Source organism: Anas platyrhynchos, chromosome 21, assembly GCF_047663525.1.
Source record: "Anas platyrhynchos isolate ZD024472 breed Pekin duck chromosome 21, IASCAAS_PekinDuck_T2T, whole genome shotgun sequence".
Classification (NCBI taxonomy): Eukaryota; Metazoa; Chordata; class Aves; order Anseriformes; family Anatidae; genus Anas; species Anas platyrhynchos.
Genome location: NC_092607.1, coordinates 15,259,545 through 15,287,385, shown reverse-complemented (window position 1 = coordinate 15,287,385; position 27,841 = coordinate 15,259,545). Strand labels below are relative to the sequence as shown.

Genomic DNA, 27,841 nt, shown 5'->3' with positions numbered 1-27,841 from the left:
CCACATCACTTCCAAATGAGGGAGAGGATGTATTGCCCAAATTCCCACTGACTTGACACATGCTAACGATTCCTTCAGAGAAACCGCGTTCAGCATGGCTGCAAAAATGCCAGAGCCCCCGCTGACAAGGCAATGATGATTGCAAGCCTGGAAGAAAACGTTTCTTTAATCTTCACTGAGACAGATGACTGTTAACAAGAGAAAAAGATGTTTTCATGCTGGATTTCCAACCTGAGATCACCATCGACATCTGGAGCTCTGGTCCTTAATTGCCCTGCATGACGCTGCACTGGTAGGTCCTGATTTCTGCCTAACCCTGATTTATTTTCTGCTTGCACTGTAACAGGGATAAGGACAGTGCTTCTTGCAAAAAGGCAGCCCTTGGGCAAGGCAGGTGCAAGACAAGTAGAGGACAGAGGCCTTACGTCTAAATGGAGTAAGGATGGGCAGGAGAACTTTGGCAATGCCACCAAGAACTGCAGGGGGTGCTCCTGCTGCTCACCCTGCCCAGGGGTGGGAAGACACATCTGGCTCTTCATGTCAGCCTGGGGTTCTGTTTTATGTCTTTTGGTCCCAAAATACTGATCAGAATGGCACTGGGGCCCCCCAGAGTTAGGTTAGCAAGCGGGGAGGTGCACACTGTGGGGCTGGTGCGGGTGAAGTTGGCTCTAGCATCCCTAGATTTACTTGGATCTTTTCTTCCCTGACCTCTTCTTTTGTCTTCCCTGGTCTTTTTTTTTTTTTTTTTTTTTTTTTTCCCTAATCTCTCACCTACTCCCCTATTGCTTTCTGTCATCTTCTCTCTTTGCTGACCTCTTCAAAAATATTCTTTGATCTTCTATGTCCATCTTTCCTCTGGCCTCCTTGTCTCCTCTCTGCTCACATATTCTTTTTTAAATCTCTTCACCCCTGATCTTCCCAACCTGATCTTCCCTTCCCTGACCTTCTTTTTTTCCTTATTTCTGCCTTCTCCAAGCTTCTCCAACATCACTGAACTTTCTCTTAATTTTCTTTGACCTTATTTGACATTCTTTGGCACTCCGGTCCTCTCTGACACTCCTGGACCTTCCCTTCTTTAGTCTTCCTGGGCTTCTTTTTTCTAATTTCTTCTTCTCATCTCTGACCTTCTCCTCTCTGTCCTTCACTGCTATTTTCCTCTCTGCTCTGCTCTTCTCTGATCTCCCCCTGTGAGTTTGGTCACATCCTTTCCATCCAGCAAATAGGCTGAAGCAGCCTTCTTGTCTCGTCCAGTAACGGCGAGAGCTGGAATTTGAGCAATGTGCCAGCAAGGGGAAAAACAGGCCTTACTGTACAAAAAGCTTCAATTCAGAGGAGTCCCAAACCAGATTGCTTTTTCCTAGATACCACTCTCTGCTGTACCTTCTCCCACACTGCCTATGGCAGCCCCATTGCTGCCAATCCTCCTCGCTGCCCGTGCAACGCTCTCGCCTCACTGGTTCCCAGTCCCAGCCGTCTATCTCAGTCTTGATCAGATATCTCCAGGTTGCATTAGTGGTTTCATGTTTCTTTGCTTAGAAGACTTTTTTTTTTCCTAGAAAAAGTGCTTGAATTATTTTTTCCCCTTTTCTTTTATTTATTTATATATATATTTTTAATTCTCGGTTGGAAAGAAAGAGAGTTCCTGTTCAGATCTTTTTGATTTCCAGCCTGGGAGCAGGGCAATCTTTGATGCAATCACAGTTTCTCCAAGCAGCCTGCGTGATCTCCAATAGACATCTGTAAGACAAGGTGGAGATCATTACAAAATGCATCACTTTCTTCTTCTCAGAAGTGCCGATTCTGCCTTCTCGCCCAGCACCACAACCCGTCCAGGCACCTGCCTCGAGTTTCCTCGCTGCTGCAGGCTGGGTGGGTGGCACAGCCCATCCGCCCACAAGCAGCCTGTGCCACCGAGCCCTCCTTTTACCCTTTCCCTTCCCAAAACCTCAGATAGCACAGCAGCTGAACCGTTGGCGGTGGCGGTGCCCCCACAGCCAGTGCCGTGTGTCCCACTCGGAGGTCTGGCTGCTGCTGGTTATCTTTTAGGGCTTTGCGCCTCCCTGCTGCCCTGGGCTGGTCCAAGCACAGTTGGCCGCCTCTTCTGTGGGGCTGCCATTAACTCCACCACCGCAGACATCAGCCTGAGGTACTGGGCTGGCCCAAGCAATCAATCTCTAATTGCCACATCCCTTTGTAGAGCAAACAGCCCAAAAGGAAAGAGAAGGGAAAAAAGGGAACAAGAGCTTCCTTTACCCCACCGCAGACGGCTTGTGAGAAATATTGGGTGAAAACAACCCCGTGTAGCCCCTTGCTCCGTCCCTTCCGCGGAGGAACAAGCCGGGAATTTCATGCAGGATGAGCAACCACCAAACAGTCCCTACAGGTCCGCCGGGGACCACAGCTCGCCGAGCGGCTGCTTGTTTACCTGCCGCCCATTTCCATGGCGTGGGCGTGCAGCCGCATTCCTGGCAGCCCCGGCTGGTCCCCGCCTGCCCGACCCGTCCGCGTGCCACCGGTGGAGCCCGAAGCTGACGTTTGGCAGCAGAGCTGCAGATCGCCGGCGCGATTGCTGCAGGAAACGCTGCCAAGGATGCTCAGCGCCGCGCTGGGCTTACTTAACCAGCCAGCTCAGCAGCTGGGGTGTCAATCGGCGTGGGGATGTTGCTGCTGGTGGATGGAGGGGGATTTACGCCGCGATGGGGTCTGACTGGTAGATGGGGGGGTGAGATCTGGGGATGTGCGGCACTGTGGGGCTGCCCCAGTGGGTTACGCGGAGAAGAGGCTCAGTTGAATGCTCCCAACCCTTTTCCCTACCCAACAGCCCTGGAAATATCCCAGGGGAACAACCTTCCCCAGCTTTCATGTCCTGCTAACCAACGTGGATGCATCCCTCCTGCAGAGCCATGCTTGGAGGCAGCTCCACCAGCGAGACCCTGCGCTCACCAGGAGGCTCTCAGCTAAGCAGGATGTGCCCTCTGCTTCTTGAACACATTGGTGACATCTTTCCGCTGCTTTTTCTTTGTGCCATGCTGATGGCGAGCACAGGCACCCTGTGAGTGCACCTCCTGGGCTTGCAGCAGCCGTGGGGACGCGGGGCAGCGTGGGGGAAGCTGGACCTGCCCAGCCTGGTGGGACTGGGCCGGGCAGGGTTGATGCCAGCATTTTTCTGGGGGATGCTGAAATAGCTCCACTTCAAAGGCTCAGGAGGTGTCCACGTCGCCTTCGGCTCTGCCAGCCCACGGCTGGGCTGGAAGCTGCTTGTGTCAGCAGCCAGAGCAGGGAGACAACCCGGGCTGGGGCTGCCGGCCAGGATCAGCACCCACATCACCCAGCCCTCCCCTGCTGCTCCCCCACCCCTGGGTGCCCCAAGAGGTGCTCTGGGACCACAGGTTTTCTCTCACCCTGTGCTAGCAAGCAGCCAGAGGGGTTGATTTGGGCACGTCACTTCTCCTGTCCCAGGCTGTTTGCTGCGTGGCCGTGTTGTGTGCCCTGTGCTGTGCCCTGCCACAGCAGGGAGATGAGGCCAAAGGCAGCCCCTGGTCCAGGCTGCCCCCCCAAGAAATGGCCCTGCAGGGAGGCAATATCGAGGGTTTAGTAGAACAAGATGCCACTGTCACTTTGCTCTTCCTCTCCGAAAGGGCCACGTTACGTAAAAGAGCAGAAATTCCCACCTTAATGGTGGCTGAGTGATTTAAATGGGTCTGTTTGCTAATGTGATTGACTCCAACCAACAGCGCAGGTTGGGCTGTAATTATGGGAAAACAATCAAATCTCTATCTTGGCTTCAAACCCTACTGGTCCTGCCGCTTTTTTTTTTTTTTTTTGCACTACAGCAGAACCTGCTGAGCAGCTCCGGCCGCGCTCTGCCTCCTTTCTGCTGCCGGGGCAAAGAATCGCAAACCAGCAGAGCCAGTCGGACTGCAAAGAAAAAATTATGGCTTATTGTCTGTGCGAGTTCACCCACACTGCTCACTTCTGCCGCCTGGGTCCCAGGTGACCGTCCCGATCCCGGCTTAGCTGAGCCACAGGAGCCGAGGGAGAGACACCCCAGAGGCAGTCCCCCCGCTGTGAGTACGGTGCCTGCACCGATTTTTATCTGTCCCTTGGCACCCGACGCACGGAGTTGGGGAGGGAGCCGGGGGGGCTGTGCTTGGAGAAATGCCCTAAAACCACAGAGCAGTGGTTGGGGCAGCGCTGTCACTTGGTGCCGGCAGCAGAGCCTGGTCCTGCTGCCATCCGAGGGGCAGTGGCATGGCTTTTTGCTTCTTTTCTGCCCCCTCTTTGGGCTCGTGGAGGTGATTTGGGTTTTCCTCGCAGGCAGGGAGCTGCAGGCGTGCAGCAGAGCGGCGGCTCTGGAGCTGCAGGGAGCGGGTGGATGGGTCGGTGGGGAGCAGGGCTGAGCCTGCCCAGCACCACTGGGCTCACCTCGCCAGCAAAACCTTCTCCTCTGGCCTCTCCATCTGGGCAGGAAGGGCGGTGGGAAGTCGCTGGGATTTGAAATGCAAAGAACTAATGGTATCCAGCTCGTGCTCGGGATGAGTGCAATATCTGCACTAGCGTCAGGGCAGGTTACGGTGTCGGGGTGTGTGCCTGCAGTCGGGAGTCCGGTCACGTTTGGATTTAAAGAGCAGGGACTGGAGGCTTTCTCTGAGCAAATATCCGGGGCTGTGACAAAGCCACGTCCTCGGTCACACCGGGACAAGCCGCAGGAGCACAGGGGGTGGTGGCAGTGCCTGTCCTGGGCAGGTGGCACCGCTGCCCTGGGTGTCAGCACCCAGCTCCTGGGGCATCGCCCTGTTTCACCCCTTCCAAGCAGCATCTCACGCTGGGCTGCACCTAACCACGTGCACTCAGCAGCAGATAGCTCCCAGTGGGGTTGTCAGGTTCCCTTCCCATCCCCGTTTTCCCACCCCAAATTGACCACATCTCTATTGCCAGGGCTACGGAGCAGCCCACAGACTGCTCTCCCCTCCCTTAAATCCAGGCTGAAGGATGTGATGGGGGGGCGAGGGGGGGACTGTGTCTGCACACATTGCTTTTGCTGCTGTTTTTGCTGCTGGGATTGTCCAGCGATGCAGAAAGCCCTGAAAATGCTCACAGGGGAGCCAAGCACACATCCTCCCGTGTGCTCTGGTGGAGGGCACAGGACACTAGCACGTGGTGCAGTTTCAAAAGCCTGGGCAGCAAAGTGTCCCCATCAGCAATGTGTCACCAAGCATTTGGGACAAACAGATGCCTCAGCCCATAAAAATGCCTGGCTGAGGCTGTCCTGCTGGGATGGCACCGTGCGGGGCAGAGCCGTGGTGCCACAACAGGGCTAAGCCCAGGCAGAGCAGAGCTCCCTGCGGAGCCCTGGAGAGGATCAAGCACCCCTTTATCTTCAGATGCAGCAGCCAGGGGAGAAAGCGTGGCTTTGAGCAAGCCTAAGAGCAGCAGAAGAGAATATCTGGGTATGCAAAATATTTCCCAAAGACGGCATCTTCCCCTGCACTTTGCCCCCGATGCGCTCAGCAGCGGCGAGGGAGCACAAGTCCCAGCTAGCCTGCACACTGCGCCACGGCGGGGGCTGGGGCAGGAGCTGCCCGGCTCTGCTGCAAAGCTGCCTGCAGCTGGGGGCTGCGGTACGGGGCAAGGAAGGCACAGCCAGGTGGGTTTTTTCCTCCAAATCAGAGGTGTCGGGCTCTTGACCTCCCTTAGACCTCCCACCTGTTTTGCCGTGAGCTGCAGGAATTCCTGCAGGATGGAGATTTAGGGGAATTAGTCCTTGGCATCTCTCATCAAAGCTTCTCCAGGACTTCTGGAGGCAGCTCCTTTATTCCTGCCACCCATCCCCACGAGCTCCTGTACCACTCTCAGTGATGGGAACCTGGCTCCCACACCTGGCCAGGAGCAGAAAGCATCCACCCTTCCTGTCCCACTTCTGCTCGGCCTGAGGAGACCCCGTCTGCATGACAGCTGAAATCCTCTTGTTGCTGAAATTGCCCAAAAGGAGCCTTTAAAGCAGAGAAACAAAATCCTGAGATTTCTTCATTGCTGCTTTGGGAGAGCCGTGAGGAATGTGCAGGCAAACCCAAGGCGTGAGCTCTTACCCAAGACCAGAGCATTGAGCGCAGCTCACCTGGAGCAGATCCCTGCAAACAAAAGGGTCCTTTGCAACCCCCTGGCTGCCTCTCAACCCCAAATCAGGCACCAAATCCCCCATCTGAGCATCCCCATCAGCAGGGGACCTGGGTTTAATACAGGGGTTTAATATAGCTCCTGGGGAGGAGAAGCACCGCAGCTCTCTCGCCCCCAGCCAAGCGCGACCAGCACCCAGTATGGTTCTGCAGGACTGAAGGTTTATTATAAATAGCACCAAAGAGAAAAGCTGATTCAATTAAGGACTTCATTATCTGCGTTGTATCCAGGGGAGAGAGATTTATTCTTTTCATTTGCTTTAGATTGGCTGAGGATGGCTGTGCACACTGTGCCACAGCAGGGACAGAGGTGCCAGTTTATGTGAGCGTGGCTATGATGGATTTTCACACCCCTCGCCCCATACGAGACCTGCTTGCTCGTGCAGGACCAGAGATGCCCACAGCAGCTGGTTTCCAGCAGCTGGCCCAGCAGAGGAGAGCCCCTGAGGTGTCCCGGTGCTGCTGCAGCCCTGCTCAGCCCCCAGCAGGGCGAGAGCAACCCAGGAGCTTTGCGCGATAAAATCCAGGAGCTTTGCAGGATAAAACCAAGGAGCTTTGCGGGATAAAACCCAGGGCAGAAACAGGCTCCTTGTCCACCAGGAGCAGCGTAGGCTCCAGGGCATGTTGCTCTCGAGGTTTTCTTCCATCAAGGAGGGGAGAGCAGGACCAAAGTGCTACGATGCACGCAGCGTAACGGGGCCATGGGCTGACTCCATCGCTCCCCAGCTCCCCAGGGCAGCTCCTGCCTGTTTCCACCAGCTTTTTTGGGGGAAGGGGGAGGCCAAGGGAGCGTTGGGCGCTCTGGGTGCTTTGGGCTGGGAGGAGGCAGCTGCGCCTCTGCTCCCGACAGAGCCTTGAGCTATTCCCTGAGCCTCACCGCTTCTCAATTAAAACACCTGAAAAACGCGATAATGCTTCATTACCCACTTCCCAGAGCATTTTGAGGTGTTAATTAAGCAATGTTTATAGAAGCTGTGGTTATCCCGAGATGCACAGGCAGATAAGTGACTATTTTCATTCATACTCTCAGCCCTCGTGCAGGCACACAGCCCTACCCTCACTCCCGGTGCATCCACCCAAAGCCCACCATGCCCCAGGCAGCATCACAGCATGGCCAGAGGGTCCAAATGTGCCCCCCCCCAATTTGGGGAACAGGACGGAAATTTTCTGCTAAACCTTGTTGAAGGAGCTGCTGATGGCAGGGACAAGGGAGCAGAAGGGCAAAGCCCCCTTCCCAGCTGGGGAAGGTGCAAGGATAGATCCTATAAATGCCCGCCTCAATCCCATAAATGCTCACCCCCTATATTAAATCCTAAGTCCAGTTCCTGGGTATGTTCACGTACTGGGGGCTGGAGGGGAGGCTGCAGCCTCGTGGCCCAGCTGGGGCTCGGGATGGCCTGGGAGCCAGCATCCCCAGCCAGCACCCCAAGCTAAAAACTGGTGCAGGTGGCCTGCCCGGCTTCACCGAGGATTTTCGGGTTGTGCGAGGCAGAGGTGAGAGCTGAAGTTGTTCCTCCTGTCCCTCCTGTCAGGGGGGTTGCAATGTGCCAGCCCCCACCCTGCAGCCACACACACAGCCGGTGTGCAGAGAGCAAGTGCCTGGTGGGACAGCCCGTGCCACGCTCATCGGCTGTACAAAGAAATCGATGCCAGCAGAAATAAACCCCCCCAAACCTGCCAAGCACACAATTCATCGGCAAAGCAGATCGGCTTCACGCCGGCCTGCAGAATACTCCTGGCACTGCAGATTTTCCATGAGTGATCAGGCGGCTTTTCGGAGTATAAATTCAATTTATGCTTCTAAAATTAGACCAGGAACATAGCAGGGTAGCCAACAGAAGAAAGTTTGGGTAGCGAGAGCAGGTCTGCCCTGCAGTCGCACAGTGAAAGGCACAGTGCATAAACCCAACATGAAGCTGAACCACTGCTGATGGGGAAATATCTGATTGTAAAGCCATTAAGCTCAGCTGATCTGACAGTGTCAGAACTTCAGAGTCCCGAATTTATTTTTTTATAATGACTTAAGCTCATTTAGCTAATGAGCTGCTCTATTCTTCTGGGAAGGACATGGTGCTGATGGTGGGGATGCGAGCACCGCCGGCTGTGCCAGGGATGGAAAGGGGAGAACGGGGACCCGGGAACCTCAGACAGCACTGCCCAAGCCCGTCCCTTCCCAAATCTCATGGCAGGGGGTAGGAAACACCCTCCCCGTGGCTCTCCCTCCCCAAGCAAGAGGAAAGAAGGCATGAGGAGAACAAGGGAGTGAAGCTATCGCTGGCCCTGGGGATTTTTCCAAAGTGGCCAGATTTAGGGGCTGGCGGGGGAGCTCCCCAACACTGGGGCTGTGTGTGCAGAGGGCACCCGTCACCATGAAATATGCCCAGCCCCATGACAGGGCTGCATCCAGTGCCGCCGGGTGTATATTAACAGTGACAGCTCGGGAAAGGGCTCGGGGCTGTAAATGAAACCCCTGTCTCGGGGTCTCTGTGCTCTGGTCTTCATCAATAAATCTGCCTCAATAAATCCTCCTGAGTGGGGCGGAGGAGCAGGGGGTTGCAGCTTCGTGCCTTGGCTGGTGCACGCAGGGCGAGAAGGGAGCACATCAAAACTGCTGAGAGCCCGGGCTGTCTGCGGGGCTGCTCTGCCAGGGCAAAAGGATGGATCCTGGGCAAAGAGATGTGGGGGCTGATGCTCCCCAACATCTCCTTGTAGCTGTGGGTGCGCACAGACCAGACACCCAAAGCCCTCTCCAAGTCCTCCCCAGTCCCATGTGCAGGTCCTGTGTGCAGACAGAGACAGATGCTGGCAGCTCAAAAAGCACCAAAATTTGCAAGAGCTTTCCCATGCAAAGGCCCAGGACCAAACCCCCAGGCAGGTCGTGCATCCCCTGCTGACTCAGGGGTGCTGAGAAGATCAGGACGAGGAGTCCCAGCCTCTCTCCAGCCACAGCTGCAGCTGTGTGAGGGGAGCAGAGCTGCTGCCCACACCCCAGCCAAAATTACAGCCCCGGATCCTGACCTGCCAGGCTCTGCCCACGGCGCTGAGTCACCGCAGCTGCTCGCGGCACTGCTGGGAGGGCTCTGCCCCATGGCCCATGGGGACCTGGCCCCATATCCTGCCTGTCCCCAGCTCCCACTATCACCAAGCTGAGCTCTGTCTGCCAGGCTGCAGGCTGGCACGAGGCGAAACAGGACATGGACCTCCTGGGACATCCCAGCTGCATCCCAAAATGTCTCAGTGTGCTGCTCGAGATGCCAGCAGGATGGGGAAGGTGACACCGGGACAGGGCAGTGCTGGGGACGGCAGCGTGGGCAGGGGCTGATCCAGCACCAGGGAGAGCCTACGGGAGCCCACACTCCCTTGGTGGCTTTGCTTCCAGGTGCAAAACCTTCCCACTTGCAGTGCTGGTAACGAGTGCCTGAGCACTTCAAAGCCTGCCCAGCCAGCACGCAGGGTTGCAGCCCTAAGAGGCAGTGGAAAATCTCAGCACCTGCCCCTCGCCCCAGGCAGCACCCAATTCAGGACTCAGCAATCCCCAGAAGCTGCCAGCCACACCGAGGGAACTCTCTTTAACATCTTTTTGTCGGGGTTTTTTTGGGGAGATGAGCCGGCTGTAATTTCACCTGGCTCGTTATTAAGCTATGGTTCTTGAGGTTGAGCAGGAGAGATCGCTTCCCAATCCCATTTCACGGCGGCTGATCCCGAGCCAGCCTGTTAGCTGTGCGAGCCGCAACAAGCCACGCTGCGCTCGGGAGCGCGCTGCGGGCTGGGAGGGAGCACCCAGCCCTGGGAAAGGCAGCTTTGTGCCCAGGGAAGGGGGAGCAAAGCTGTTTGGGGTTTCTTTCTTCCCCAAAACAGCAAAATCTCTGGTCTATTTGTACAAGATTTGCTTAAAAGCCAAGGCAACTTGCTCAGGTCAGTGTTCAAGGAGCTGGGTTTGCAGCAGAGCCCTGATGCGCCCCGGCTCTTTTCGGGTCGCTGTCTCACCGAGCTGAGTGTGGGGAGAGCACGCAAGCCGAGCTTGCTGCTTGTGCTCGCCGGCGCGTGCCTCATTTCTTTTTAAAATCAGACCCTTTAGGGGAAAGTTTCTTCTTCCAGCTCTGCATGCCCACATCTTGCATATGCAGGCGATCAGGCACACCTCTGCTCTGCATGCAGATAAAGGCGTGCGGGTGCCGGCAGGGAAGGGGAGCGTGCGGCGGCTGCGAGGCTCTCCCCGTGCCACTGTGGGGCTACAAAACTCCAGTCCTGACAGCTCCACTCCAGCCCATCACCTCTGAGACGCAGAGGGGCAGATTTCTCCCCATTAATATCCACGTGGCTTAAGTGGCTTTGTCGGGAAGGGGATTAATGGCCATGATTCAGCCACCCGGCGTGATGGGTTTGCACAGCTCCCACGTGGTGATGCTGAAGGCTCCCACGGGGATGTCCCTTTTCTTGTGGTGCAGCTCATGTGGTCACCAGGCGTGCAAGGCTTTGCTGGCACACCCCGAGGGTGCTCCCTGGGTGCCCAGGTTGCACACCCCTCCTGCCCAAATGCAGGGTGAGAGCCCTCCGCGATGCCCTGCAGCGATGCCATTTTCCAAGCCATCGCCCTTCTGCTTTGTCTGTGCTCCCAGCCCTGGGCTGATGCAGGGTGGGCAGCTCTGAGAGTCCTCCTCCTGGTGAGCATGCTACTTTTGTTGCATGTAGGGGTTAGCAAATTATTTTGCTTTCTGTGGTTGGGCAGGTATTTCTTTGTCCTGTTTCTAAGGCTTTGCAAAACACCATATACACAAGGTATATATATATATATTTATTATTATTATATATATATTTTTTTAATGGACAGTTTTTCTGTTCTAGGCTAAAATCCGGATAATTTAAAAGAGAAGGACATCCTTATACTGGAAGCAGGCAATTCCAACACAGCCTAGGAGCACGGCACCGCCCTGAACATGACTACAGACACTTTTGCAGAGTTCCTGAACAAGCTCAAGGAAATTCACGAGAAAGAAGTTCAAGGTAGGGCAACATGAGAAGTCTTTTTATAAACTGGCCAAGGTCCATGGTCTGTGACAAAGGTGACTTGTCGGTGTGATGGTGGTGATGCTGTTCCCACCCACGTTCTCCAAAAGTGCTGGGAAAACACCTGGACGAAAGCAGACTTCAGAGAAGGTTGCAGAAGGGTGCGAGCAGTGAGGAATACATGTGCTGGGTGTCTTCTCCGAGGCCACAGGGCTGGGGTATGGCTTGGAGGGATCAGAGGGAAAGGGGAAAGATGCAATAATCCGTGAGGCAGAAGTAGCCGGGGTTGGAAGCTCTGTTACAGAAAACCTTGGAGTAAGTCTGGATAGTTTATTCCTCTAGGGAGTTTCCCGGTCATACATCACTGAAATAAGAACCACTAGGTTAAGCAAACAAATGCCAAATCCAATTGTTTTCCTATTAAAATAATTCCCACTATCAGCGTTATGAACAAAACAACAGCATTTTTGAACAATTCTGGCTTATGAATTCATTCTTGTCTTGTGTAATCTCAGGCCATGTGAGAGTTAGAGGAAACCATTGAGCAATCCAAACCACATGTTTACATCTATTTTGCATAAAATGGATCTGACAGAATGTACCGTCTGCTGATCCATCACCAAAAGCCATTCTTGTTGAGCTGTAAATATTCTCCAAGTTGCTTTGCAGCCCTGACAGCCATAAAACACTGCCCACCTGGGAGATGCCTGGCGTGGCTGAAATAACTGGAAACAAAACTGAAGCAGACTTCTCGGGGGTGGAGGGGAAACGCAAACTCATTAAACAGTGGAAATCCAAAATGTGCTCCCATTCTGCACAGCTTTTCCATTTACATCAAACCGTGCTGCCCTGTAGCACAGGCGTCAGCCTTTCTCAGGAATAAGATTTGGAAGCAGTGAGGTTCCTACCAGACGAGGCACCCTCCTGAACCTAGGTCGTTGCCTTTTGTGTCCAAGATGCCAAGGAATCTGCACTAATCACCCACCTCTGTCTCTGTTAATTCTTGCAGGGCTGCAGACCAAGCTAACGGAGCTGACGACGGAGAAGTGCCGGTGAGCAGTGCCCAGCCCCACAGTGCCCACATCCCGGCGCGGTGTAGGGCCAGGTCACGCTGCTCGGTTAAACACCTCCCAGGCACTTCTGTGTCTTGTCGAGGTGCCCGCCAAGGCCACAAGCCCCAGGGAAGAGGTTCTTTATTTTAGAGAGCACCGTTTGGTTTTTGGGCTCCACCAGATTTAGGCATTTTGGTGCCTTTTGCCATGCAGGTCCCCAGCGGGGGCAGCTGGGGCTCCCACCTGCCTGCCCATGGGCACCATGAGAAGTTATATTAATTCCTGGGAATTCATTCATTAATTACAATGCTTCCTGGGAAGCAATGAAATGGGACAAAGCAAGCTGCTGACTCCCAAGGGCAGCACCTGGGCTGTTCCCTGGGCTCCGGCTCCAACATATTTGTTTTCTGCCCATGTAAAAGCACTTTGAGCTACAGCAGCGTGAGCAGTGCACTCAGCAGAAACCTGTCCCATTGACTGGGTGCCGATAAATCCCCAGGTCTGGGGAGAAGCCTGGTAACCCTCTTTTCTCGTGTCTTTTCTCACATTAGCGATGCCCAGAGAATCGAAGAGCTGTTTGCTAAAAACCACCAATTGAGGGAACAACAGAAGGTCCTCAAAGAAAATGTCAAAGTGCTAGAAAACAGGTAAGCCTTAACTTTCAGCTAAGCACTGCTCGGTGGCAGTGAGTGTGCTCTCCTAGAGGCACAGCCTGGGTTTTGGTGCCTCCCAAAAGCGGGCTGTAGCACGTGAGCAGCTTCTGTGCCACTTGGAGGGCTGGCACAAGGGAGCTTCCCCAAACTGAGGGGTGGTGGGGAGGTAGAAGCACAGGGCTGTGTGACTGCTGACAATTTTGCTCACATGTCTCGTGACGGGTTGGGTGTGCACCTTTCTGCACGTGCGTGGTGCTCGTTTCCCACGGGGATGTGTGGTAACACGCTCCCGGCCATGGCTTTTCATCCAGGCTGCGAGCGGGTCTCTGCGACAGATGCATGGTCACCCAGGAGCTGGCGAAAAAGAAGCAGAATGAGTACGAGACCTCCCACTTCCAAAGCCTCCAGCACATCTTCATCCTCAGTAGGTACCAAGATCTGCTGTAAGCTTGGCTGTGGCTGGCTGGGTCTTTGCTCAGGTAGTGCCTCTCTTGGATATTTGCATGGGAGCCACTCCAATACCTGCGTGCTCAGGAGGTGTTTGGTGATGGGGAGGAGGGAGGGAGCGATGGAAGAGTAGAGGTATTGAGAAATCAGATCTGGAAACCACACAAGAAGCAGCAGAGCTGGGGGTGGCAGCCCTCTGTATCTGCAATAAAATGAGAGATAAGGAATGGGGGCTGCAGCCCTGCTCCGTGCAGCACCCAAAATAGCAGTTCTCCTCTTGTCTCTTTGCAGCTAATGAAATGAGCCGCCTGAAGGAGGAGAATAAAACTCTCAAGGAAGAACTGAAGAGACTCCAGAGCCTGGAGTAAGTGCTCTTCTGGGTGTCATTCGTGATGTGCAGCGCTGGTATTGCAGAGGCTTTCCTGCCACTGAGCAGGGCTGTGTCTGGGTGAGCCCAGGTCTTTAGCACCTAATTCCCATGGATTCCCATAGAAGCCAAGACAGCAAAATACCTGTCATGCTGCAAGTCCTCACTGAGCTTTGCTCACTCCCTTCTTCACATGGATCCAAGGACTGAGCCTTTGGGGAACACAGGTACCCCCAGGTGGAACTGAGGATGGGAAGTAAAGCCCTGGGCTGCTCGCCTTGGCTACAGACCTTGCCCTGGGATTTCAGAGCTCCCAGAAAAGCATCCACGGGCAGCAAGATGAGTTTCATGCAGGAGGCAGAGCTGCATGTATGGGACCACAAGGGGCTGCAGGAGAGAGGAGCTGCTCCAGCAGGCTGGTGTCCCAGCATAGCCCTGTGCAACCTGTCGGGCTGGCCAATAAATACAAACCTGCTCATTCCTCTAGGTTTAAAGTCCGGGGGAATTAGCACGGAGGGATTAGTTTAGAAATGTGTTGTCTTTGGAGCTCAGAAGCATGACCTGCTCAAAGAGAAGCTCTCACTTCTACACCCTGATGCTTTTCAAGGCCTGGGGAGTTTCGGAGCTGCCGATCCGGTTGGGTTTGCTGAGGGCCAAGCGTGCCAGCTCTGCTTTTCCTGCCAGCTTCTGCCTTCCTTTGCACAGGAAGGTTTTCACCCAAACACCCATGTCTTGGCACAAAGTCCAACCAGGACTTGATCCATGCCATGGGTGTAGGGCTCAGACCCACAGCAGCTCCCTCCTGGGGACCGAGAGCATCAGCTCCACCAGCTCCAAATGCCGACAGCCCCCAGGCCCCGAATCCACCCCTACGCCAGGCTGAAAGCCCAGGCGGGGACGTAGGGGTTCTCACACAGCTCTTGCAACAGCCACGGCTGGCTTTTGGCTTACCCAACGCTGCGGCTTCCCGCGACGTTACCCACGGCCAGGTGGGGAAATCAGACCTTGAGCTGTCGCGCTGGCTCCGTCCCATGCTGCAGACTGCAGCCGAGCCAGCGATAAGCTGAAAGGGAAGGAGGCTGAGGAGCCGGTATAACCACATTGTGTATAGATATGTATATTTATATATCAGGTTCTGTAGCTCAGAGCTGCCAGCACGGTGGCTCTCGACCTGGAGATTTCCTTCTCCTGCCCCTTCTCATTCCTTCGTGTCCCCTCTCCACAGGGACAGGACCAAATGCCCAGGAGCCGTCCCCAGAGAGAGCAGCTCCGCGCCCAGCTCCCCCTTGGCCTTACTGTCCCCAGCGAGCAGGAACGCCAGCAGCGAGAGAGGGGCTCACAGGGCAGCAGAGGACACCCACCACGACGTGCCGGGGCTCGAGCTGGGTGAAGGTGGGTGCTGCTGCCTCTCACCACCTCTTGTGGTGTTTGCAGCCTTGGTGCCAAGCACACATGCAGCAGAGGGTCCCTGCATTCATGTGCTGGCTTGAGGCAGAAGGAAATTGTGGCTCTGTGGGACCATCACGGTGGGTGGCTGTGTCTTTTTTTTTGCAGAAAAGCCTGCAGGACAGAGAAGCTCTCCAAGCAGCAGGATTTCCCCAAGCACTGTCCTCCAGGAGGCCAGCCTTGCAGAAATGGTGAGTGACGGAGGGAGCCTGACGTCCTCAGGTCTTCTCTCCACTACGGTGGTCATCTGTACAGGATCAAGAGGGGTATAAGGTGATAGAGAAGGGGTAGGAGGCATTTAGGGGGTAAAACAAATAGCCAGAATTGGGCAGCACACTCTTGCCAAGGCCAAGTAGGGAACCTACCCAATGCCAGGTGCAAAAATCGCCACTATCTACAAGCAAAGCATTTAGGGTTTGGCGTAGGCTCCTTTTTCCCATGGTGAGAGCACACCTCTTTGGTTTGCCCCCATATTTACCCTCCAAGACAATGCACCCAGCATCCCCAAGTCCTCTGCCCATCACGCTGGTTCCTCTCTTGCTAGAGAAACCTCTGGTCACAAGGAGATCATGCTGACCCATGTTTCAGGGCAGTTTATCCTCAGCTGTAGTCAGGAACGAGAGGCTGGAGCTCTGTGAATGATGGAAAAGCCTGGAGAGCACGTGAAACATGGAGGGTTTGGGTACGGAGTACAAACACACCACAGCAGCCCTGCCCGAGAGCATCACAGATGTCTCTCCATCTGCAGCATCATGAATATGGGTATTTTCGGAGGGGCTGGCATGCATTGATGTCAGCCTGCCGTGCCTTTGAAGCACAGCGTGTGTCAGCCAAGGGGTGCCGAGCGATAGGAAGATGTTGGGCACCGGGGGATGAGGCTGCAGGACCTGGAGCCCTGCTCCTCGCCATGGGAACCCGAGCCCACATCCACACCCACATGGATGCTTTTGTTTTGGCAAGGGCTTTGCTTACCCGAATGCCACAATAAAACTGAGAGAGCAGGTGAAGTGGGGTTTTGGTAAGGCCGCGGGCAGGCTGCGAGGATAATTAATGGGGATCGCAGGAAGGCTCGGTGACATCTCTGGGTAGGCAGGGAGAAATCAAGTCAGAACATGTGGTGAGCCCTCCATGGCAGGAGATGGAGATCGCGATGTCCTGGTGTAACAGCCGGGGCTCTGCTGGAAATGCACCCAGCAAATAAGGAACAAAGCTTGGGTCCTGCTAGGAAGCACAAAGGGGAAACCCAGTAACATTACAGGTCAGCTGGTGGCTGGAATTGTACCAGATCATTTCTTAGCGCCTCTGGGGTGGAGACGTGTAAAAGCTGATGGCAAGATGTTATTTGTTCGGAGCACCCAGGAGCAGTTTGTGCTCACGCTGGCACAGATCTGGGTAGCACCCGGAGCCCTGCTGAGTGCTGCTGAACCGCTCACCCTCAGCTCCCTCCGCAGGCATCCCAGAGGATCTCCAACCAGCTGCACGGGACCATCGCCTTGGTGAGACCCGGCTCCAGACCGTGCCTCCTGGAGAAAAGTCCTTCGGGGGCAGCAGTGTCCCCCCCAGCAAGAAAAACCCCTCTGCCACCAGAGAGGGAGCGCAGCCCCAGCCTGGAGCCGTGAGTCCCCCGCTCGGGGCTGGTGGTGGGCAGGCACAGATCCTTGTCCCTGTCCCTTTTGGGGGGCTGGTATTCGCCCACCTTCTTCTGCAGACATCCTGCAATGCCCACAGCCCCAGGGAAGAGGGGTTGGGGGGGGGTCTCCCATTTTACACCAGCAACAATGACCGGAATCCAGCCCGACCAGCCTGGGTTCCTTCATCTTCAGACAGCCCCAGCGGGTGCCGGTCCCGCCTGCCCTCCCTGCTGCTCCTTATCTATTCTAATGGGCTCTTCTGCAGGGCTCAGCACCTCCCAGGGCTTCTCCTCCCCAGGGTTTTAGGGCGCAGAGGGCTAAGCAAAGCCAGCACGGACCGAGCAGCCCGTTGGGGGGTACCTGTGGTGGGGCCCTTACTAAAAAATAAGTGATAGCCAGGACACGGCTTGCATGGGCAGGCTCACGGACCGCACTCTGAGAGTCTCCCAGTGATGATTAGGGGACTGTTCCTCTGTCCTGGAGTGATTTCTTTTACCCTTGTTTCTTTTAGCTATTTAACAGCAGCCAAGCCAGACTCACCCAAGCTTGCCTCGTCTTATGAAACCCTAAAACTGACCGCCCGGAAAGAGCAGCTCTGCCTCCTCAACAGGCACTTTTCCCTGCACCAGCTGGGGCTGGCGGGCAACTGCGCCCCGGCCGACAGGGACGGCAGCTTCCCCGGCCACCTGCTCAGGGCCAAAGACGGCGAGGGCAGGATGAGACCCCCCGACGACTGGGATGACCGTGCTGCCCTGCTCAAGCTCCCCGCCGCCGTGGTGTACATGAGGGACCAGCACCTGGAGGGGAAGCTGCACCTCCTCAAGCACCGGGAGCGGCTGCAGCATCTCCTCCTGCACCAGCGGCAGCAAAGCCAACGGGCCAGGGCGGAGAGCGACCCGAAATCCGCGCCCGAGGAGCGGCCCCTGTCCCCGTGGCCGAGCATCACGGGGGGGTGCAAGGAAGAGAGGTCCTTCCTGGAGGATGCTGTGGATGGGAAGGAGGAGAAGGAGCTCTGGCTGAGCCGGGATGGCTCTGAGCAGCGAGAAAAGGCAGAGGCAGGGAGGGACTATGGTGTGGACGTACCTCTGGACCTGTCGGATGCTGGTCGTGGCAGGGAAGCGGGCTGGAGGGACTGTAGGGAGCCACGGGAGGCTGGCAGCCCACAGCCGAGCCCCAGGGGCAGCCCCATGCACATCCCCTGTGGACGGCATGGGACAGAGCGAGATGGTTCACGTCCCCCCAGCAGCTGGCCCAGCACTGCCCGGGCACCGCTGGCAGAGCAGCACGGTGCTGCCAAGGAGGAGGAGGAGGAGGAGGAGCAGGAGGAAGAAGCTATGGTGAGTACCAGGCGGGTTGGCAACTCCTGTGGCTCCTTCCCTGCTGTTGGGAGCCCAGTGCTCGGTGTCAGCATCATTACACCCACCGGTAATGTCCCGTTCTGAAATGGCCTGGGAATAGGTGGCTCTGGAACGTGTTTGCCAATGGGGTTTTCCACCTGGCTCAGCAGAAGGGCACACAGCAGCCTTTCTCCCTCCACACCAGCTGGTTCTCATCCCTGCATTTGTCACCATCATCACACAGAGGCTGGGGACAGCCCTTTTCTCCTGCCTGTGAAGGCAGCATTTCTATAGCTAGGGCACCTGCAGGCATTTATGGGATTTCTGCCCTTTACAGCTCGCTCTCTCCCGGACGCATCCTACAAGCAAGCCAACACTGAGCGACCCAGAGGCCCTCGCAGAGCCCAGGGTGAGACTGGCTGCCAGTGCACACACGGGAGAACCAGGTAAGGAGCCCCAGGCAAGCGTGACATCTGAGAAGGCGAGAGCCAAAGGCAAATTCTGCAGCGCGTGGAGGCATCCTACAGCAGGGAACAGCCTGTGCTGGCTGTTGCAACCACCTGCAGTCCCTGCAGCCCACAGCGGGTGTTAACCAGCATGGGAGACCCTCCCAGGGGACCGGGTGCTCCTGGTTCCCAACTCTTTTTGACCCTCAGGGAACTTGGGGTTTCACCCTGAGCATGGAGGGACGGATGCTGCAACCCACAGCAGGCAGGACAGGGAGCACTCTCCCCTTTTCCATTCTCTATCCCCAATAAAAACCCTTTCCATCCCCAAACCGAGTGGTCACCCCAGCCCAAGCTGGTCCCTCCTTGCTGACCACGGTGGGGCAGGGGGGCAGTTTTACCCCGTTGGTGGGAGGCAGCAGCCATGTGGAGCGCAGCAGGAGGCACGTCGGCTGGGACCTGCTCCCTACCGGCCCTACAGGCTCGGCCAGAAAGTTGAGCTCGCCTGGATTAGTTGGTCTGGGTGTGTCGGAGTGGTTTGGGAACACTCTCCAGAGCGGGATTTTGCACGGTGGAAAAAAAAAAAAAAAAAAGGAGGGGGGGGAGTCCTCGGTGATTTACATGTTAGGGAGATATCATCATGGCAGAAGAATTTCAGCTGATTACATTCTGGGTGTGGGAAAATGCAGGACTTTCTTCAGCCCGCACCTGAAGGTTGACACAAAGCCCAGGAAACAATGCTCTGATACTTCTGCACTTTTCAGTGAACCTTAACCCCCGGAAGGATGGTGTGAGGATGGGGTCAGGCTACCGGGGCTCTTGGGGTGCCTGAGAGGGGCACCGATGTCCCCCCTGGGCAGGGGCAGGAGGGAGGCTGCCCAGCCTGCAGCCCCCCTGCCAGGAGCAGGCTTAGGGTAAGAAGTGATGGGGTGCTCGGGGTGTCGGGCAGGGGACAGGGCATAGCTCCGTCCCCAGCCCTGCCAGCATGCTGTGGGGCTGGCTGGCATGTGGGGTGTGCAGACAGGGTGCTGCCAGGTCCCTGGCTGGCCCCGTGCAGAGGCTGGATGTGTGCCCAGTGTGTGCAGGTATGTACTGGGGCTGTGTGGCCTCAGGGAACCTGTGCAGCAAAAAAAAAAACTCTTTTGCTGGGCAGGGAAGTGACTCCCCCACCTCTCCTCCCAGTGCTCCTTGGTGCATGTTCCCCAGCAGGAGCCACCAGCCAGCTTCAGCATCTTCCATGTGGTCTTTTCTGGCTCTTTCATACCCAAACACATCTCACCGCCCATGTCTCAAGTGGGAAGGAGAAATCTGGGATTTTAAATGCCACACGTCTTCATGTTTTGAGGTGTCCTGAATGGAAACACCCAGTAACAACAAGCCAGTGGCTCTGTATCATGCCCGTCAGCTTGCCAGCCCCAGGCCAGCCAAAACCCTTCCTTTCATGTCTCCACAGATGACGACGATGCTGAGTCCGGGCAGCAGGAATCCGATGAGGCAGACACGACGGACAGCGAGGTTGGTTTGCTCTCCCAGCCCCTTGGCTTCGGCTGCCTGGGCCTGGCAGCACCTTCAGACCGGGGATTCCTGTTCTGAGAGGCACCGGGAGGCGCAGGACAGGTTGTCCCTGCCCGGCTCCCTGCGGGAGGTGGTGGCTCTTCCTCCACCCCATGCCAAGCCCCATTTCCACAGTCACCCAGCTGGTTGCTGAGGGGTGGCGATGTCACTCTTTCCAGATAGGTTTCAGCACTTGTCACAACTCTGTGGCCATGGTCAGAAAGGTCCTTGGCTGTTAGCGCCCTGGAAATTGGGGCAGTTTGTAGGCTGACTGCTCCTCTGCTCGGTGCAGGTGGCTGCCCCCTGTGAGCACGACGTCCTGCAAGAAGCCCAGGCTGAAGGGAAATACTTTTGCACCAAAGACAGAGCTCACGCGCTACAGAAGAAGAGGAAAAGAGGACAGGATCCCTGGACAAAAGGTAGGGAGAAGGCATTCCTCTTGCCATCAGCTCAGGGCTACAACCTCAGCCGCTTCCTGAGGAGCAAACCCAAGGGCACCACCATGAAAAAATGCCACGCTGCACACAGATTTTGACCAAGATGACACAGCAGTCGTTCGGTTCCCTGAAATAAACCACACAGGTCGGCTCTGCAGCCAGAGGAGCCCCTGCTAATGGTTAGCCAGGGGCAGGGTGGGCAGGAGAGCACCCCGGAGCACCTAAGCTAACAGGTCTAAGTCCCCCGTGTTTGCTTAGCTGCTCAGGGAGGAGCCGATTGGAGAAGGCCAAATTCCCAGCAACGAGTTGTTGACACTCGGAGAAAGGTTTCTGCCAGCCCTGTTGATTTCCCAGTGTGGCCATGGAGGCTTTCCCTGGCTGACAAAGGAATGTGTCGTGCCCACGCTTCCTACAGGTGAATAAGCAGAAAACGGCTCCTGATAAGGGCAAGGATAAGCCAGCGTGGCTGTCAAAGCCTTAAATATTGCCCTGTCAGAAATATCCTGCTCCTAGCCCTCTTTGCACCCTCAGTAAAGAAAGGGCAGTGTTGAGCAAATTAAAGATATGTAGAGGCATAAAAGGGCCTTGTCTGATGGGCCATCACTGCCCCTCGCTCCGTGCCCAGCCTTTGGGGGTGGCTGCAGCTCTGCGAGCCCCACGGCAGCTGGGGGAGGAGAGGATTTACTTGGCAAACTGAGAGGATTGGAGCAATGGGGAGGAAAATGGGCCTGTGCCCCCAGGGCAGGCAGGCACCGGCTCCTGTGAGCCCTCCAGGACTGAATGGGGACGTTCAGGGTTTTCTCTTCATCTATTTTTTTGCTGAGTTTTGTTTCCTCCTGTGCAGTCCCTGTTTTGGGACTAGGCCGCGGTGACCTCTGTGGTTAACTCCTATCATTATCTTGCTATTAGCAGGATCTAAGAAGTCAATGAGAGGGAGAAAGAAAGTCAAAGCTGAACAGGGCTCAGCGGGGATCACTGAGGAGCCAGAGAACTGCTCGGCTGCCCGCCACGACGCCTCCGAGGAGAGCTAAGAGCAGGACGAGGAGCAGCACAGGAGCTGCAGGCCGAAGGAGAAGGCTCAGAGACCTCGGCATCCCTCCCGCGCTCCTGCCTGATGTGCCAGGAATGAGGGAACTCAGAGGGGCTCTGGAACGAGCAGAGCACCCCAAAAGCCTTCAGTCAACACCCCAGGAGAGGCTCGGCGAGGAAGAGGGGTGCGGGTGAGATTGGGAGCAGCCAGGTGGCTGTGGCGGGGCAGCACGCCCCGTACCCCCCAGCCCTGTGCCCCACTGCTGGTGCCAGGAGGGGGAGATGCTGCTGGAGCCCTGGGCCAGGGCCAAATCCTCCTTGGGATTTTGTGCCAGGAGAACAGAGCTTCCAGACCCCAATCCTGAAGGATAGCTCCCTGGTGGCTGCCCAGAGCCTGAGCACCACGGGGTCCTGCTGTCCCCACGCATGAACCCACATCGATTAAATCCCTACCCAGGTTTCGTACAAGTCTGCATCCTTTCTGAACAGCAGAACGCCGACGGCTTTCCTTTCTAGTTTGTGGGGAGCAGGCACAAGGGCTGGGCAGGAGGGACACGTCCCCAGAGAGGGAAGGGAGAAGAGCAGGAGAAGGGCGACCTGTGTCCCTGCAAGAGCCGGGTGGCTGAGTCCCAGCTGCGGCTCAGCAGAGCCCTGGCTCAGCAGCTCGCCCTGACCTTGGCAGTGCTGCCAGGAGCTTGTTTTCACGTGGATCGCTCGTTCTTAAGCAATTTTTCTGATGCGTTAAGCATGGGCAAATTGTCCTTCAGCATCAATGAGTGGGGCTGCTCGTGCTCTGTGGCCCAGGATGGGACAAGAAGAGCAGCAATGAGCATCGCTGCAGCCACAGCATCGCAGCAGGGGCCAGGGCTGCTCGCAGCTCACGTGCAGAGAGCAGAGCCGAAATGGAGGTGGAGGTGCCGGAGACAGCATCTGCCCTGCCCGGTGTTTTTCCACAACCATTTCCTTTAGCAGCCATCGCTCCTGATTAAACGTGGCTTTGTTTTTAGCAGAGTACAATAACGTTGATAAATAAATAAATAAATATTTATTTAAAAAAAAAAAAAAAAAAGGAAGAAAAAAAAATGGGGGGAAGGAAAAAGAAATAAAATTAAAAGAAAAAAAAAGAAAAAAAAGAAAAAAGAAAAAAAAGAAAAAAAAAAAAAAAGAAAAAGGAAAAAAAAAATAATAATAAAGGAGGGGAGCAGGGCCGCGGTCGGGCAGCGCCGCCTGCTGGGCACAGCCGGGCCGTGCTGCTCCCAGCGATCCCCAAACTTGCCCCTGGCTGCCAGGGGTTGTCCCCTGGGTCTGCCCAGCCCGAAGCAGGGGTTTTCTGGGTTCTTCTGTCCCTTTGAGTGACACTTGCCTGCCTGGGGTCCCCAAAGCAGGGGATGAGGGGACCAGGGCATCAGGGATGTGGGTGTGAGACCCCATCCCACTGCTGGCCCAACCAACCTGCAACTGCCTCCCCAAAGCCGAGGAGTTTTGTAGGGTTTAGGGTTTGCAGAGCTCCGTGCTGGGCAGGGTTTGCCCAGGGGTGCTGCTGGTGGCTGTGGTTTTGGGGTGCTGGGGTTGCCCAGCAGCTCAGGCACCAGGGATGGAGCAGTGAGGATGATTTATTTTTTTTTCTGAATCAAACGGCATCCAAGCAAGTTGTTGAAGGGAAATAAAGCTTTGTGCACTACTCTTATCCAGCCCCTGGCATGCTGGTACCCACCACCAGCATGCTGCAGACACGTGGATAACTGCTGAAGTCCATTAATTCTGGTACTTACGCCTGCCAGTCTCTCGTTCATATAATTCCCGTTAGATAAATGCATGTATTGATTTAGTGAGCTACAGACAGTCTGAGGCTTGAACTGTTCTGCCATAAGGAAGGAACCCGAGCTCTCCACGGCTCCTCTGAGCCTCACAGGGCTTCCAGCTGCGGGTGCAGCTCTGCTCCGGGCAGTGCATTGCAGGAGCGTGTGGGCAGCGCTCAGCCTGGGGGCAGATCCTGCCTCCCCCAGGGCACGGCGCTCCTTTGTGGCTCTCCGGAGTTGTGTTAAGGACTCTGAGAGATGTCTGTGCCCAAGAACCAGTGATCTGTGCTTTTCAGAGTTTAAATGTTTTGTTCCCACACTTACATTTGGCTCAGGGCAGCCTTGTGCAGGGGTCTCCAAAAAGCCACTAAAATTACCCTTGGTAGAGTGTGTGAGTTACGTCCCATAGTGCATAAAGCAGCAGAGAAGCCATCCCAGGATCAGATCGGTCCTTCCAGAAGGCTGGCAGCTCACGTGTGTTTTGTTTAGGCAGGTTGTAGCTCTGATCTCATCTGTGCAGAAGTGTAGGCAGGGTGCTGGGCCCATGAGCTGGCTTCCCACAGTACCGGGTTCGGAGCACAGCTGGGTTTCTCTCTGCTCAGGGGCTGGAATCTGAAAGAGCGTCCACGTAAGTAGTGCTGTTCACTCTTAGCCCATCAAAAATAGCATGACTGGCTGCCTTACTGCCTGTCATGCAAAACAGTTCCAATTACAGACCATCACAAGTCTTCTGCTTGCTGTTCTTGAGCATTTGTATATGCTGAATCATTCCTACGGCAGCGATGGCTGCTCCCAGCTTGCAGCCCCGGTGATTTCACATCGAGCCCCTCACCCTTGGCACATCAGCCTCCCCCTACCTCAGCAGTGAAGCGACATTTTCAGCCACTGGTTTGTAAGACGGAGTAAGAAATAAGTTTGTGCAAGCCTAGATGTGAATATAAATCTCCACCTTCGAAAAAAATAAAAAATAAAAAATAAAATTGCCACCACACAAAGGTTCCTCTGTTGCACTTGTAACTGAGATGCTGCTGTGCAGGGAAGCAGGAAGTCGAATGAGCTGCAAGCGAGAGGGGTCGTGGCTGCTGAAATGCAGGAACTAAAAGCACCAAAAATAGAGAAATGCATGCTTAGATCCTCCCCTTTCCCTTACGTTCTTATTCAGTGGTATTTTTACAGTAGGTGTTTTGAAGGTGCCTTATGCCATGCCCTCTTCCCGGGCCACCTTCTCTGTACCAAAATCCTCTTAAATGAGAGCTGGTCAGTGCATAATGCCCATGTATAGTGCTGGCTTCGGAAGCACAGCTTCACTCGACACTTCACTGCAGGAAAACTCATTCCAGGCATTACTGAAGTCTTCCTTAAGTCCTGTTTCGGGGATTTGAGTGGGATGGGCATTTTGTGTCGGTCCTTCCCAAGGTCGACTGCACCCTGCGTGTGGGGAAGAGGCAGCTGCAACGCAGGCAGCCCTCGTGTGCAGGGATATGGGCAACTGGAGAGCAAGACTTTACGTTTTTGGGATGATTGCAGATGCATTGTAGGAGGCTGTGAAGCAATGGGAAGGTTTTGCAAGTGCAGCACACAGTGGTGCTTCTTGGAAGGGAGAGATTTGGGGAATTTCTTTGCTGCTGGCCTTTATCTGGAGCAGAGGTTTCTTGCAGGGCTTTTTGAGCCAAAATAAGTGCATGATCCTCCTGTATCCCTCAGGCATTATGGCCTTCCACTCTCCTTTGAGAATTGTCATCAAGCCTTTGGGAGACCCGCAGCGCTGGCAGGGCTGTGCTGCACCCCCTGCTCCCTCCAAACCACTGCTGCGTGTGCTGACCGGCAGCAGGGCCTCTCCAGAAAACACCTCACAAGATCCTCCCATGAAGGTTATTGATCTATTAATATCGCCTTGAAGTGCAGCCCTCGTGCCACGTGGTTTGGGAGAGGGTTTGATTCATTCATCCACCAGCCCTCAAGTAAGCACCACACACATTTGTCACGCAGCGAGCACCCAGCCCTCCCTGGTGCAGAGCCACGCGATTAAATCAATCAGCTCCATATTTTTTAAATACTTCGTGTCACGCAGGAAAGCCTGAGTCATTGCCCAAGGCATGCTGTTATCAGCAGAGGTCTGTTGGTAATGTTTCCCTCCCAGGGCTCAGCATGTTGGTAGGCTGCAACTGGAAATCTGCAGCAACAGAAGAGGATTGCATCACTCGCCACGGGCACTGGGAATCGGGGGGACACGGCCACACGGCTGTGGATGGTGCCAGGAGAAACCAGGGCTCCCAGTTGGAGCTGGCTGTAGCCAGAATAAAACCTCTGCAGGTCACGGGGCTGATGTACTGGTGGGGCCAACAGCTCGGGTCAGATGTGGCTGGAAGGTGTAGGGTGCAGGAGGGGAGTCGAGGGAGATGGATGAGCCAGTGAGGAGTGGTCTGAAACACACCTGAGTGGGGTTGGGAAAGGCTTTTGTAATTTCTCACATACATAATATGCATGCCAAGAAGCACGGGAAGCTCCCAGAGGCCACGTTTCTCCTGCCCGTTGTCCCTCTGGGCTTGGGTTCAGCATAAGGAAAGTCCTGAGCTGACGGCCTCACCAGGGCTGCTGGAAGGCTGAGATTTAGGGGCGCAGGGAGTGCTGCTCTAACCACAAGAAATCAGAAAGCATTTCAATGACTCCTGGGAGAATTAGTTGTGGTTTTGAACCCTGCTCCTGTGCGCTCGGGCTTTCAGACAAAAGCCACATTTTTCACTCCATTTCCCTTTTCCTGGGACAGATGGCAAAGCAGGGAGGAGCTGGCAGGAGACACCTGAGCACAGGGCATGGAGCAGCACGGGATGGCAGGAGGGGAGCACAGCACCCAGGCTGGAGAATTTGTACAGAAAGTCCTCGGGCTTTGTCTCCATACCAGCACTTCCTCCAACTGGTTCCCAGACTAAATATATTCATGACCTGCTTATCTTTGCTTGAGTTTGGGCCATGATTTTGCAAAAATCTAACACCCAGCCCACATATGTACTCGAAATGTTGTCTCATATCAGATGCTTAGACCAAATCCTGCAATTCTTGCACGTAGGAAGAAATCTCCCAGTGACTTTGGTGACCCTATTCCCCATATAATATTGCAATAAGGGCTGGTAGGCTTGGCCCACTCCAGACCAGCTCCTGCCTTCCCAGCCATGTACCCACACAGTCCAGCTGTTAGTCCAGCAGCAGAATGAGGTGAGTTACGTCCTGGAGATTCAAAGCAGTGCTTTACATCCCTGCAGTAATCCTGCTGTAAATCCAAAACCGCCTTCCTTCATGTTTGTCCTGGGGCTCTGCAGAGGTTAAGATTGAAGCATGCTCCAGCTGAGAACTTCCAAAATAACATCATGGGGTTTGCATCACCAGCAAGTTCGGTCACGGCACAGCTCTGGCTTCCTCTGTCCCCCTGCCGCGGTGCTTCCCTCGCCGCAGGAAGCAGTGCAGGAGGAAAGGTTGCTGGGTTGCACCCAGCCCCTGCCCTTGGTGGCTGTGCTGCTGTCGTGCCACCCATCCGTTTCGGCAGCGGATTCCTTGAAACACAGCACCGTGCCCACTACAGTCTCACACCGTGAGCTCGCACGCTTGTCAGAGGGAGATGAAAGCTCCCCAGCACCAACAGCAGCAACACTCAGACCTCCAAATTCAGCTTTGAAGATAGCAGCCCACAAAGCTACGGAGGCTGGCTCCTTGCTGCTTCATCCTGTGCTGACTCAGTGGGACGATTTACATCCTACAGCTGTTTTTACAAGGAAAGAATGAAAAAAACATCTTTTTTTTTTTTTTTTACTGGATTCTTGGGTTCTCAAGAACTGTTTGCAGAAAGCCTGGCTAAGTTTCCATGCCCATTCATCCCTTGGCTTACTTGATAAGCTTGCCAGCAGGAAAGATTTTAATTCCTTTTTATCCCAAATTATTTTTTCACGGCTGTGACATGAGATGATTCCGCCCAATAATTTAGGCTCAAAATTTGACCTATATTGAATGTTGTAAGATGCTAAGGATGTTCTTAGGATTTTAAGGGGAGACTTTGTACTGCACCATGTTATTTTAATAGCTTTTAATGAAAGCCTGGAAGAAAACAGCATATGTTTCCAATCTTATTACTATTATTATTAAGTACTATTAATACTATAAGACAAACATTGATGTCCTACTTGCAACTGTATGCAACAACAAAAATAAAAGAATCTTATAAAACAGTCATATGAGAAGACTGAGCACCTGTATGCATTTTATCAGACAGTTTCAAAATCTGTTCTTTATTCCATGCCCACATTTCAGGCCATCTCCTTAGACATCAGTTTGGTTGCTGGAGGAGAATGTGAACAATTTTTAGAGATGTCACCTAGCTTTTTTAAAACCAGGACCCTGGCTGGCAAAAGCAATTGCCATTCCATGGGTCCAGCATTGCAAATACACGAACTCCTGCCTAATCTTAAATG

General features: G+C 54.8%; 1 protein-coding gene across 2 annotated transcripts; it reads left to right on the top strand.

Annotated features, from left to right (window-relative positions):
* Window positions 1-3,880: 3,880 nt before the first annotated feature.
* Window positions 3,881-24,361, top strand: RBBP8NL (RBBP8 N-terminal like). Of its 2 annotated transcripts, none has more exons than XM_072026503.1 (14): window positions 3,881-4,067; window positions 11,022-11,180; window positions 12,193-12,235; window positions 12,787-12,882; window positions 13,200-13,312; window positions 13,627-13,699; window positions 14,928-15,094; window positions 15,257-15,339; window positions 16,600-16,763; window positions 17,291-18,116; window positions 18,454-18,562; window positions 20,016-20,077; window positions 20,409-20,535; window positions 21,466-24,361. In XM_072026503.1, exons 2-14 carry the CDS (start codon window positions 11,114-11,116, stop codon window positions 21,582-21,584), a joined length of 2,049 nt encoding a protein of 682 aa, XP_071882604.1. In that variant the 5' UTR covers window positions 3,881-4,067; window positions 11,022-11,113; the 3' UTR covers window positions 21,585-24,361. The 2 variants fall into 2 exon arrangements, with proteins under 2 accessions (XP_071882604.1, XP_071882603.1); XM_072026502.1 differs by having other exon boundaries at window positions 21,463-24,361.
* Window positions 24,362-27,841: the final 3,480 nt, after the last annotated feature.

Coding starts and splice junctions, on each gene's coding strand:
- RBBP8NL (XM_072026502.1), top strand. CDS start 11,114: ATGACTACAGACACTTTTGCAGAGTTCCTGAACAAGCTCAAGGAAATT. Junction 12,236..12,786: donor CTGACGACGGAGAAGTGCCG/GTGAGCAGTGCC, acceptor TTCTCACATTAG/CGATGCCCAGAGAATCGAAG. Junction 15,340..16,599: donor AGGCCAGCCTTGCAGAAATG/GTGAGTGACGGA, acceptor CTCCCTCCGCAG/GCATCCCAGAGGATCTCCAA.